Below are 13,597 nucleotides of genomic sequence, written 5' to 3'. Positions count from 1 at the left end.
CTGGGATTACAGGCGCATACCACCATGCCTGGCTAATTTTTGTATTTTTAGTAGAGACGGAGTTTTACCACATTGGTCAGGCTGGTCTTTAACTCCTGACCTTGTGATCCACCCACCCGCCTCGGCCTCCCAAAGTGCTGGGATTACAGGCGTGAGCCACTGCACCTGGCTGGAATTCATTTTAAAAATAATATGCATGAGAAAATAACCAGTTTCCTGGACTTCAGAAGAGGAAGAAAAGTTGCCCTTCCTCTCATTTCTTTTTGTTTTGACAATTAAAACATCAGACCCTACTGTTCAAAAGCACCCCAAAGACCAGTGCATAAAAACATGTAGCCCCTAATTAATCTGCATAAGACATAACTGCTTATCAAACCCATTGTAACACAAATATTTCCAAACAGCTGGCTTATTTATCAAAAAGCATTTGGCTTAAAATTAGAATGTGATATCCAAATTTATAGCAATACTTCTAAAGATCTGTTCTGGTAAAATTATCATTAGATTTTGGGACTTTAGAGACTGCTGAGAATACCGATGCATTTTCAGTTACCTGACTGGAATTATACAAAATTATTTTTTGACTTAAGAAAGGAGATTTATTACATTAATAGTCTTTACATATGTCACAATTAGCAACAATCTAGGTAACTAACGTAATTTTATTTTTTTAATCACAACATGGAAACTACTTAATTAGGTAGGTAAAACAGGTATGATATCTGGGGCAAGAAAAGACTGAATATTATGAAAATATATACTAAATAGAGGAAGGAGTCAACAGATCTTATGTTTCATCTTGAAGCCTACCACTTTGACTTCAGACTTTATTGTAAGGCTGGTTAAAAGAGCAGTTTTAGGGAGCATATAAATATCTACCACAAAAAAACCTATTTAAGTCTACATTTGATAGAATCTGGCAAGTGAATCTGAATAGCAAAGACACTGTATTAATCCAATATTTAGTTCTCAAGTTTAGGAAAGTGAGATCTGGAAAAGTGAGGGAAATCTATACACAGTATGGTAACACTTCACTACGTGTAAATAGTGAAGTGTTATACAATGGCAGATGGACATCACATAAAGGATCAGAGTACCCACTTTTCTGACTCAAATGCTCCCTACTTAGTGGGACTTCATACGCCTCCCAGTGTTCCATTACTTAATTACACAGGGAAAATTGTGTATGGTTAAATAATGGAATCAGACAAAAACTCAAGTCTGATTTGATAAAATAGAAAATTATGATAAAAATACTGCTTCAAACAGTAACATTTTAAAAATTCAAATGTAATAATCACTTCTTAGAATGTTACATGATCTCTTTCTCTTTCGCTCATGCTCTTTGATAGCAGCCTTACTGTCATTCTAGGCAAAATGTGCCACACTTCTGCAGACAAACACCTACTCTCTAGTGACCAGGGACTCAGTAGTCCAGCTTAAATCACAGATACAACATCTCAGGCCATAGAGACTTTACATTAAAGGGCTGAAAATCCTTAAAATCCATATAAAGCCACAAAGGGTTGATATTTTATAGACCAGGGGAAAAACAACACAAAGAATGTTTAAAGGGAACTGTGGCCTAGAAATCAGAAGTAACTCATGGTATAGAAATTATGACCTAGTATCACCAAAAAGTAATGTTAACAAGGTGACATGACAAAGTAAGATATATTTTGTTACTTGTTAAAACATATCAGAAGCTGTTAGAATCCATAGTCTATATTAAAAAGCATACTGAATACAGTACTTGTTTCCATTTCTCTTCTCTAGAGATTAACACGGAAATAACTTAAGGGAAAGTAAACAAACAACACAGCCACAGATGCACACGGTTACTACAGACTATGAGCAGAGGAAATAGATGAATACTGTACACTATGTAAAAGCAACAACAGATACAAGGTGAGCAGCTCACCTCTTCTGTCCTTCGAGTCAGAATTACCTGTGTAATAAGTAAAAAATAGAAACATTCATTCAGGTTAAAGAAACACATTACAATTCAATTTAGAGTACAACAAAACAAGTTCCAGGATTAGGAATGCTTTTCTCCATAAGGCATCCTCCAACAACTGGGAAACAAGACTGCCTAGACTCACTAAACTTCAGACAGTGGTCTGGCCTTCTCCCTGGGTACATAAATAGTGCAGCATCAATATTCATAAAAAGTACAAGAATGCAAAGAGAACACATGTTATTAGAGGACTTTATGTCTTTTGCTATATTAAAATTCAAGAGGGCAAAATTAAGTAAGGATATAAAAGACCAAAATGATAAGTAATAAAATCTAATTGGTATATACCAAACTCTACACACTAACAACCTTCTTTTCAAAGGCTAGTGAAATATCCACAGCCCTTATAAACTCCATCAGTAGAAACAGTACAATATTCTTTTGTCCCAATGCAATAAAATTAGAAATTGACAAAGTAAGAAAACACTTGAAAATAAAAATCAAAACCAAAATGAGGCCTGGTGTGGTGGATCACCTGAGGTCAGGAGTTAGAGACCAGCCTGGCCAACATGGTGAAACCCCGTCTCTACTAAAAATACAAAACAAATTAGCTGGGCGTGGTGGCGGGTGCCTATAATCCCAGCTACTTGGGAGGCTGAGGCACGAGAATCACTTGAACCCAGGAGGGGGAGATTGCAGTGAGCTGAGATCATGCCACTGCACTCCAGCCTAGATGACAGAGCAAGACTCTATTTCAAAGAAAAAAAAAAAAAATCAAAACCAAAATGGGTCAGGCACAGTGGCTCACGTCTTTAATCCCAGCAGTTTGGGAGGCTGAGGCATGAGAATTGCTTAAACCTGGGAGGTAGAGGTTGCAGTGACCCGAGATTGCACCACTGCACTACAGAATGGGTGACACAGTGAGACTCCATCTCAAAAATCAAACAGATGGCTGGGTGCGGTGGCTCACACCTGTAATCCCAGCTCTCCTGCCAGAGACTATATTTGAGACTCCTTTGTGCTAGATGTAGTAATGTGATGAATTCTAGCCAACGGGATGTGAGCTAAAGCAATGTAACTTCCAGATCACATCTTTTGGAAAAGAAATGCCCTCTATTCCCTTTGTTCTTCCTTCGCAGTGGTTGGAACTAGAATCCAATGGTGAGAACTATCGCTAACCAAACAGATAAGGGGAATACTGTTAGGATGGCAGTTCCACAAGAGGAAAAGAATTTGGTCCCTACTGAAACGAAGGCCCCGCCCACCTCTGGAATGTAACTAGGGAGAGAAAGACACTTGGGTCTTATTTAAGTCACTGAATTTTGGTATCCTTGTCAGAGCAACTTATAGCACATCCTAAAACAACTACCTATAGAAATACCTATGGGATGTGGCTAAAGCTGTGCTTGTGCAAAATTAACAGGAAAGAATGAAATTAAATAAAGCACATTCAATTCAAGAAGATAGAAAAAGCACGAAATAAATCTAAAGAAGGTAGAAAGAAAGTAAAAATCAATGAAATAGAAAACTTAAAAATAAAAGGACTATAAATGCACAATAGCAAGTTCTTCGGAAGAAAAAAGGTAACAAACCTATGAAATAAATGGTTATTCAGCCTAAACAAAAAAAAAAGGAGACATAAAATAAACAAAATCTAAAAATTAATAGCTCTGTAGGCTATTATAATAAATAACCACAAGGGAGAACTTTTCCTCATTCAAATATATTTGAAAACATGAATGAAATGGCCAGATGTAGTGGCTCACACCTGTAATCCTAGCACTTTGAGAGGCTAAGACAGGAGGATCACGTGAGCCCAGGAGTTCGAGACCAGCCTGGGCAACATGGCAAAACCCCATCTCTACAAAAAAATACCAAAATTAGCTGGGCATGGTGGAACACGCCTATAATCCCAGCTACTCGGGAGGCTGAGGTGAAAGGAACACCTGAGCCCAGGAGGTGGAGGCCGCAATGAGCCAAGATCACGCCACTGCACTCCAGCACTGGGCAACAGTGAGACCCTGTCTTAAAAAAAAAAAAAAAGAGTATTTTTTAGTGTAAACTTAAATCCTTTCCATGTAGCAAAGCAAAACACTAAAATTAAAACTTATCAAAAGAATACACACACAAAGGAAAAACATAGACCAATCGCATTTGGAGATAATTTGTGAATATTTAGACAGAAAATTCTAAATGAAAGAAAAGGAAAACAGAAATAATATCAAACAGACTGCAACAGCTTGTTACAGGAATGATACAATATGGTTGGGCAGCCTTGGCTCATGCCTATAATCCCAGTGCTTTGGGAGGCTGAGGCTGAGGACTGTTTGAGGCCAGGAGTTTATGACCAGTCGGGGCATCACAGTGAGTCCCTGTCTCTGAGAAAATTTAAAAACTAGCTGGACGTGGTGACATGTGCCTATAGTCCTTAGCTACTCAGACGTCTGAGGTGGGGTCTGCTTAAGTCTGGGAGTTCAAGGTTACAGTGAGCCATGATCGTGCCACTGTACTCCAGCCTGGATGACTCAAAGGAAAAGACTTAAAGCAAAGCAAAGGTCAACAGGAAAGAAAAATTAAGAAGATTAAATAATTAATTCAGAGCAAGACTCTGTCTCTAAAAAATAAATAAATAAAAACCGGCCAGGTGTGGAGGCTCACGCCTATAATCCCAGCACTTTGGGAGGCCGAGGCAGGTGGATTACGGGGTCAGGAGTTCGAGACCAGGTTGGCCAACACAGTGAAACCTCATCTCTACTAACATACAAAAAATTAGCCAGGTGTGATGGTGTAAGCCTGTAGTCCCAGCTACTCAGGAGGCTGAGGCAAGGGAATCACTTGAACCCGCAAGGTGGAGGTTGCAGTGAGCTGAGATTGCACCACTGCACTCCAGCCTGGCGACAGACTCCATCTCAAAACCAACCAACCAACCAACCAACCAACCAACCAACCAAGGAACAGAATCCACTACAGAAACAGACCAAAAGAGAAAAAAATCATTCAGATCTTGCTCATTGATCCTGAACAGGCAACTGGCAAAATTTAACATCCATTCCTGACATAAATGCTCATTAAATCCTGAACACAATAAAATATGTTTATCTCAACTCAAGAGTCAGTACCATGCATAATGAAGAACCACTGAAAGTGTCCTCCTTAGTGTCAGATACAAGAGAATGCTGTCTGCATTTACCAGCTGCTTAACTTTGTTCTGGAGGTATTCATCAATGCAATTAAACAGAAGAAAAAGAAAATTCTACAAATTTGGAAGATATATGCAGATGAGATGACCTGAAGCCATAATAATTAATGAAGAAAATTACTTCCAACACTAACAGAGTTTAAGGTGGCCAGCACAAAATGTCTCTACAAAAATCAGTAGCCTTCATATCCCCAACAGCAGCCAGTCAGAAGATATGATGGAAGAAAATGCTCCATTTATAATAACAAAAACAGAAGATTTAAAAAAAAAAACACAGACTTCAGAAAATGGAATATATTGCATTCTTGGATAGTTAGACTCAACATCTTTAAGATGCCATTTTCTCTGTTAATCTACATATTTAACATGATCAATACACACTTTTTTTCCTGCTGGACAAGTTGATTCTAATGTTTATAGTAACAATTGCTAATAAAATTCTGAAAAATAAAATTAACAAGGAATGACTCATTCTACCAGATATTAAATACTTTACAAAGTTACAATTATTGAGACAGTGGGGTTTTGCACATGGACAGAGGAAAAGATTAATAGAAAATAAAATGAATGTTCCCAAATACTCAAATAAATATGAAGAGGTAAATAAATATCTGAATTCAATATATAAAATGGGTGGCATTTCAAATCAATGAGGAAAAATAAATTATTAAGGGGTATTGGGACAAGTTAGATATTTGGGGAAAAACAGATCCATAGCTCACACTCTGCATCAGAATAAATTCGAGATAGACCTAAGTGCGTGTACACACACACACACACACACACGTGCGTGCGTGAAACCATAGAAGTCCAGAAGAAAATTATTTTTATAATCTTGGAGTAAGGAAAACCTTCCTAAATATGACCCAACTCCTAGAAAACTTAAAATAAACTGAGAAATATTTAAATTAAAAAAATTAAAAATAGCTAACGGTATCTTCTGCAATGCAGAAAATCTAGATGACCACCTAGGGAACAATATTTGCAGTTTTACCATAGACAAAGGACTCATTTCCCAAATGTACAAAGAACATCTACAAACGAGTCAGTAAACCTTGACACCCTAACAAAAATGGGTAAAGAATATCAACAAAGAATGCTCAGAAAAATACATTTAAATGATCTTTTAAATTACACAAAGTTGCTCAATCTCAGAAAATGCAAATTAAAGTTATATTGAGATGTTATTTTTCACCTGTCAGATTGGCAGAGATCCAGAAGTTTAATAATTCACCACACTGAAGAGAGTTTAGAAAAACAGGCACTTGGACATACTGTTAATAGGAATATACTTCCTAGCAGAGGGAATTGTGGCTATATCCATACATTTATAAATGCACACTTAAAATAATTTATTCTACTAATATTCTTATATGTGTCTGAAATGACAAACTGTATTGTTTATAAGAATACTCTGAAAACAATCTTAATGTCCATTTATAGGGGAAACTGGATAAATATATTAAGGTATATCCTTCAATACAGCAGCTGTTTACCAAAACAAAGAACAAGTATGACAGGCTACCTGAAAAAGCAATATGCAGAAATCAACTCAGCATATTTATTACTTATATTATAAATGGAAAAAATGAATATATATGGCTTTTTTTTTTAAGGATTTTATTATTGATTTATTTTCAAAAGGTATTCTAGGCTGGGCGCAGCAGCTCACACCTGTAATACCAGCACTTTGGGAGGCTGAGGTGGGCGGATCATAAGGTCAGGAGTTCGAGACCAGCGTGGCCAACATGGTGAAACACTGTCTCTAATAAAAATACAAAAAATAGCTGGGCGTGGTGGTGGGCATCTGTAATCCCAGCTACCCAGGAGGCTGAGGCAGGAGAATCGTTTGAACCCAGGAGGCAGAGTTTGCAGTGTGCCGAGATTGCGCCATTGCACTCCAGCCTGGGTGACACGGTGAGACTGTCTCAAAAAAATAAAAAAAATGTAAAAAAAGGTATTCTACTTTTTTACTTGTCACTGATTTTTTTTTATTTTTTTTTGAGATAAGAGTCTCCAGTCTCACTCTGTTCCCCAGGCTGTAGTGCAAGGACTTGACTCACTACAACCTCCACCTCGCAGGTTGAAGCAATTCTCATGTCAGCCTCCCAAATAGCTGGGATTACAAGTATGTGCCAACAAGTTTGACTAATTTTTTTTATTTTTAGTAGGTAGAGGGTTTTGCCATATTGGCTAGGCTGGTCTTGAGCTCCTGGCCTCAAGTGATCCATCCACCTTGGACTCCTAAAGTGCTGGGATTACAGGAGTGAGCCACCCGGCCTACTTATTTTTGAGATGAGGTCTCCCTCTGTTACCCAGACTGGAGTACAGTAGTGCAATCACGGCTCACTGCAGCCTCAACTGCCAGGACTCAAGTAATCCTCCTGCCTCAGCCCTAAGTAGCTGGGACCACAGGCATGAGTCATTAGGCCCTGCTAATTTCTAAATCATTTGTAGAGATGAGGTTTTGCTATGATGCTTAGCCTGGTCTCAAACTCCTGGGCTCAAGTGATCCTCCTGCCTCAGCCTCCCAACATGCTGGAATTACAGGTGTAAGCCACTGTGCCTATCTGGCCTTTATTTTTAAAAGGAGAAAAAGACTCAAAGCAAAGATCAACAGGAAGGAAAAATTTTAAAGATTAAAGAATTAGGCTGGGCACGGTGGCTCACGCCTGTAATCCCAGCACTTTGGGAGGCCGAGGTGGGCGGATCACGAGGTCAGGAGATCGAGACCACAGTGAAACCCCATCTCTACTAAAAATACAAAAAATCAGCCGGGCGCGGTGGCGGGCGCCTGTAGTCCCAGCTACTCAGGAGGCTGAGGCGGGAGAATGGCGTGATCCCAGGAGGTGGAGCCTGCAGTGAACCGAGACCGCGCCACTGCACTCCAACTGGGGGACAGAGTGAGACTCCGTCTCAAAAAAAAAAAAAAAGAATTAATTCAGGATACATCCAATATCCAAATAATAAGAATTTGAGAAAAGAAAAAAAAAGGAAGGGGGGAGAAGGTTTCAAAGAAATGGGAGAAAATTTTCAGAAATGCAAGATCAAGGCTCCAAAGGGCCTATTAAGTATCTATAATAATGAACGAAAAAGACCCACACCAAGATACATCTCTGTGAAATTTCAGGATACCAATGATAAAGAGAAGATCCTAGAAAGCATACAAATAATTAGGAATTAAGATAGCAGTAAAATCCGCCAAACCTAGTAAGCAGGTGTCAGTTAGGGCAATACTTTAAAATTCTGGGGAAAATAGTCCTCAAATTCTATGCACAGCCCTAAAGATATTTTTAGACACGTAAGGTCTCATGCAATTTGCCTCCCATGGACCCCTTTTCTCAAGAATCTACCGAATGATGAGAGGAGACAAGAAAGAAGACAATATGGAAGTCAGGAAGCAGCAGCAAGGGGAATTCCCAGAATGACAGAGAAGGGAAATCCCAGGCTGATATATCTGTGCAGTAGCCCTAGAGATCAACAAGCCTAGACTGGAATAAGACAATGGAGGGCTCAGGAGGAATTTCTAGAGGTAAAAAAGAAATAGATTATCTAATAAATCTCACTTTGTAGAAAGCTGTTTTGAGAGGCTCTGGAGAGCATGGTAAGAATTGAGCAGCAACAACTTTGTTGAGACATGGTCTCACTTTGTCACCCAGGCTGGAGTGCGGTGATATGAACACAGCTCACTGAAGCCTCAACCTCCTGGGCTTAAGCAATCCTCCCACCTCAGCCTCCTGAGTAGCTGGGACTACAAGCACATGTACCCATGCCCAGCTAATTTTTGTATTTTTTGTAGAGATGGAGTTTCACGATGTTCCCCAGGCTGGTCTCAAACTCTTCAGCTCAAGTGATCTGTCCACCTGGGCCTCCCAAAGTACTGGGATTACAGGTGTTAGCCAGTGTGCCTGGCCTGACTAAACAGAAAACTAAATAAACAAAAAATAAGGCAATTATTAAATCCAGAAAAAAAAAAACTGTACAAGAAAGAAAAACAATCCATTTATATTTATAGCTCAGCAATGAATATTTCATAATTACAATAATATACATCAAATACTGATTTAATAAAAAACTGTAACTGTTACAGGAGGACTGGTAAAATCGTGGTGATAAGTGGGATATGGGGTTTAAGACCATGAAATTCCCATGTGCAATAATGGTTTGTTGTGTTTTACTCATCTTGAATGAATGCCACTAGAGAAATGTAGTCTCAGTCTCCTATGACATGAAATGTGCTAAATGTACAATAACTAGATTCTTAGCTGTGGCACAATTTGGACCTAAGTCAGTTTATGGAAAACTAAGTTCTCTACAAGCAGAGTGGAAAGACTGTAAAAGTGAGAAATAGTCCTAACTTGTCAGCCTTGAGATCTAAAGCAAATCACTTAACCTCTATATATAGTCTGAAATTAAGCATCTCTTAAAAGGAGATGATTATCCATGGTCATGTCACAGAACTGTTAAATGAAAGACAGTACAGAATAGAACATGGGCTGTCCAGTCAGTCAGGCCTGTGTTAGTCTCTACCTTTTCCATTCACTCATTCAGTTTGTACAAGTTACTCTGCTTTTCTCCCTAAGCAATGGCCACAACCCAACATTTTATGTTGTTACTAAAATTTCAAAAAATTGTATGTAACATTAAAAGAATAAACATGGAACTGGATCATCCATTAAAACAAAACAAAACAGGCCAGGCGCGGTGGCTCAAGCCTGTAATCCCAGCACTTTGGGAGGCCGAGACGGGTGGATCACGAGGTCAGAAGTTCGAGACCATCTTGGCTAACACGGTGAAACCTCGTCTCTACTAAAAAATACAAAAGCTAGCCGGGCGAGGTGGCTGGCGCCTGTAGTCCCAGCTACTCGGGAGGCTGAGGCAGGAGAATGGCATAAACCTGGGAGGCGGAGCTTGCAGTGAGCTGAGATCCGGCCACTGCACTCCAGCCGGGGTGACAGAGCGAGACTCCGTCTCAAAAAACAAAACAAAACAAACAAAACAAAACAAAACAAAACTAGTGGTGGCCCGCTAAAGTGATTTCATGAATTGTGTCATGACCTGTACATTGAAAAACATTCCACAAACTACAGTTTCATCATTGTAAAATACTTTTACCTATAAAGCATAAAATAGAACTTACCTCACAGGATTATTCTAGAAAACTCTTAGTACAATGCCTAGCACACAGTAATAACTATGACAAAACTACATTAACTTTAAAGCACAAAGCAAGTGTCAGACATTACTTGTCTGCAGTCCCCTATTTCATCAAGAATAGTGGGATGCCATCTGCATTAAAGGTACCTTCACATATTTTACTGGGAACTATCAAAGCAATAATCACAACAATACTAACAGCTCACACTTAAAAATAGTGCTTAACCTGTGCAGGCATCTTTGTAAGTGCTTTACGCATATTAACTTGTTTAATCCTAATATCTCCTCTATGAGGTAAGAACTATTACTATCACTCATTCTTGTTTCATAGACAAACTGAGGTAGAGAGATCAAGTAAGCCAGCTATGCCATAAACATGACTGGTTTATGGAAGAGCTGGGATTCAAACTCAGTGTGGTACTAAAGACTGCCCTCTTAACTGCAAATGCTGTCTTGTCTTTATGGTAGAAAATATGGGGAAAAGCTGGCAAGTGAAGGGTCTGAGTTATAAGGCATAGTAAAAGATATCATCTGTAGCAATAAATGAGAATCAACTGAGCAAGCAGTTCCTGAATGTTCCCCATGAGCGAGACGTGATTCTGCTTAGGGGCACTCACCATCTAATTGGGAAAAAATTAGAGCCAAAGGGCTGGGGAACACAGACGAGGAAAGAGTGATTTTTGCTAGAAAAGGGATGACAGTTACATTTACTCCTCACAGAAGCCCTTTGAGGGTCTCTCTAATCCTCTTTTACAGACAAGGTACCTAAGGTTCAAAGAGGTCAGAAACTTGTCTTACCTGTCCTGGTCTCAGACCCACGTCTCTGATTTTATCCTTGGGACTACTGCTTCAACCTGAGGCCCTGAACAACTGGCACTGCAATGTAACCATTTCCCAGAGCCTCTCTAATGACATCCCTGGCCACTGGCCTCCCACGCCATACCTAATTGTCATGGACATCAATATCCATTCTCCTTTCCATCGTCTCCATGGATCCCTCCCTTTTCAAACCTAATCTTATTACTCATTCTCTGTGTCTTTTCATCTTCAGTCTCTTGCATTGTCAATGAGCTCCTCTCTTTCTCTTTTCAAGCCTTCTTCTCTACCTTTAAACACATTTAAGTCCTCTCAATCTAACCAGGATCCCACCTAGCAGAATGATATTCTCCAGAATCTTTCTTCTTTCCTCTTCACTTATGCTAACCAGATATGCCTAAAAATTTCAAATATAGGTTTCATTACTTCACTTGAGCAATTTTACTTACTTGAAGAAATTTTAAGGCTAGGAAACACAAACAAAGAACAAAAGAATAAAGAGAATCATCTCTAGTACCTGAAGGAGGGAAAGCTTCTGGAGTGGTTGCTGCGGTGCTGGAATTCCCCTCCCAGGGTTCTGTTCTGGCATCCGTGAACTGGTTATCTGGAAGCCACGTTTCATTTGGTGAAATTGTAGTGCCTATAGAATTGGTGCTTGCTGTTCTTGTGGTCCCATTGTCAGAGTCTGAAGAATTGACAGTGGTTAAATAGGTGGGTCCCAGAGTTATATTTGGGCTGAATGTTGGTGCCACAGAAAGAGAAGTTAGTGAAGAAGTTGGATTTGAAGTTTTGGCCTCTTCTTTAACTGGTTCTGCCGTTGATGAGTTAATTAATCTTGTAATTCCTACAGAAGGTGCAACTACAAACACCAAAAAACAAGCAAATATCACATGAAGAATGTGAGGCTAAAAGGTTGTGAGACACAAAGCAGCAAGCCTTAATAAACTCTCAAACATATGGAGACCAAGCAAAGACCAACCCCCCAATACCCACCCACCTGCTATGTTTTTATCTAATGCTGGACCTTTCCTACCTCCTCCAAAGGACTACGGTTTAAGGGAGAAAGACATAAGATTCTTCACTCAGTTCCTCAGAAACCATATACAGAGTTGTAAATGTCAACAGTTTATTTTACTTTTCAGGAAATAACACATAATCTCTTTGACTTATTTAAAGCAGTTATATGCATGAAAAACAATGCTGAGCATTCAATACAATTCCAAGATTTCTGAAGACATCTATTTTACCATCACTTTGAATAAAATTTTTATATTCCTTTCTTCAAATACTATCTTGGTTTTCAAATTTGGCTCATTAAATGTGAAAGCAAAATTTCATTTCAAATAGCAGCCTTATCAAATTACAATTTACCTGTGGTAGCATTGTTGGCACTGACACATATCAGACCACTGCCAAGCAGAACAAGAGTGAACCAGGAATCCATGCTTATCTGGAAAACAGGGAACCATGTTAGATGAGGTCCTATATTATCATGACTATGTCTGAGCTGGTCACCAGAAGAGTATTCTGGATTTCCAAGCTATTAAAATGTGTGACTAAACCAATGATCTTTTGGGATCCTGATATGCATGCTTCCTCAGATATCCAATAACTAACTGAGTCTTTATAAAGATTGACTATCCCTTATCTAAAACGGTTGAGGACTAGCAGTGTTTCAGATTTTTTTTTTTTTAAAAGAGATAGGGTCAGGCTCTGTTGCCCAAGATGGAGACAGTGGTATGATCATAGTTCAGTGCAGCCTCTACCTCCTGGACTCAAGTGATTCTTCTGCCTTAGCCTCCTGAGTAGCTAAGACTACAGGCATGTATCACCATGCCTGGCTAATTTTTAAAATTTTCTGTAGAGACAGAGTCTCACTATGTTGCCTAGGCTGCTCTCAAACTCTTGGGTTCAATTGATCCTCCTGCCTCAACCTCCCAAAGTGCTATGATTACAGGTGTGAGCCCCCACACCCAGTCCCTAATCCAAATTTTGAATCCAAAATGTCCCAGTGAGCATTTCTTTTGAGCATCATGTCTGTGCTCAGAAAGTTTCAAATTTTGGAGCATTTCATATTTTGGGATTAGAGATATCCAACCCGTAAAATAAAATAAGTCTTAATAGGACTCCTTTTTTATTTTTTTTGAGACGGAGTCTCGCACTGTTGCCTGAGCTGGAGTGCAATGGTGTGATCTTGGCTCACCGCAACCTCCGCCACCTGGGTTCAAGCGATTTCTCCTGCCTCAGCCTCCCAAGTAGCTGGGATTACAGGCATGTGCCACCATGACCGGTGAATGTTTGTATTTTTAGTAGAGATGGGGTTTCTCCATGTTGGTCAGGATGGTCTCACACTCCCGACCTCAGGTGACCTGCCCACCTCAGCCTCCCAAAGTGCTGGGATTACAGGTGTGAGCCATTGCGTCTGGCCCAAAAAACTTTTTTTAAAAAGTCACCTGTGCTAGACTGCA

At 39.5% G+C, this 13,597-nt stretch overlaps 1 protein-coding gene across 6 annotated transcripts in view; it reads right to left on the bottom strand.

The window, feature by feature from the left end:
• Positions 1–13,597, bottom strand: part of PTPRA (protein tyrosine phosphatase receptor type A) — a 168,520-nt gene that overhangs the window by 63,747 nt on the left and 91,176 nt on the right. For 4 of the 6 annotated variants that reach the window (XM_017872569.1, XM_017872573.1, XM_017872571.1 and 1 more), the window contains 3 exons: positions 12,501–12,579; positions 11,647–11,988; positions 1,922–1,948 (listed from right to left, as the gene is read on the bottom strand). In XM_017872569.1, the coding sequence (XP_017728058.1) occupies positions 1,922–1,948; positions 11,647–11,988; positions 12,501–12,579 (448 nt within the window). The remainder of the gene's footprint in view (positions 1–1,921; positions 1,949–11,646; positions 11,989–12,500; positions 12,580–13,597) is intronic. The other 2 variants (XM_017872570.1, XM_017872575.1) reach the window with 1 other exon arrangement.

Source organism: Rhinopithecus bieti, unplaced genomic scaffold, assembly GCF_001698545.2.
Source record: "Rhinopithecus bieti isolate Rb0 unplaced genomic scaffold, ASM169854v2 scaffold_7580, whole genome shotgun sequence".
Taxonomy (NCBI): Eukaryota; Metazoa; Chordata; class Mammalia; order Primates; family Cercopithecidae; genus Rhinopithecus; species Rhinopithecus bieti.
This window is presented reverse-complemented; position numbering and strand designations above follow the sequence as displayed.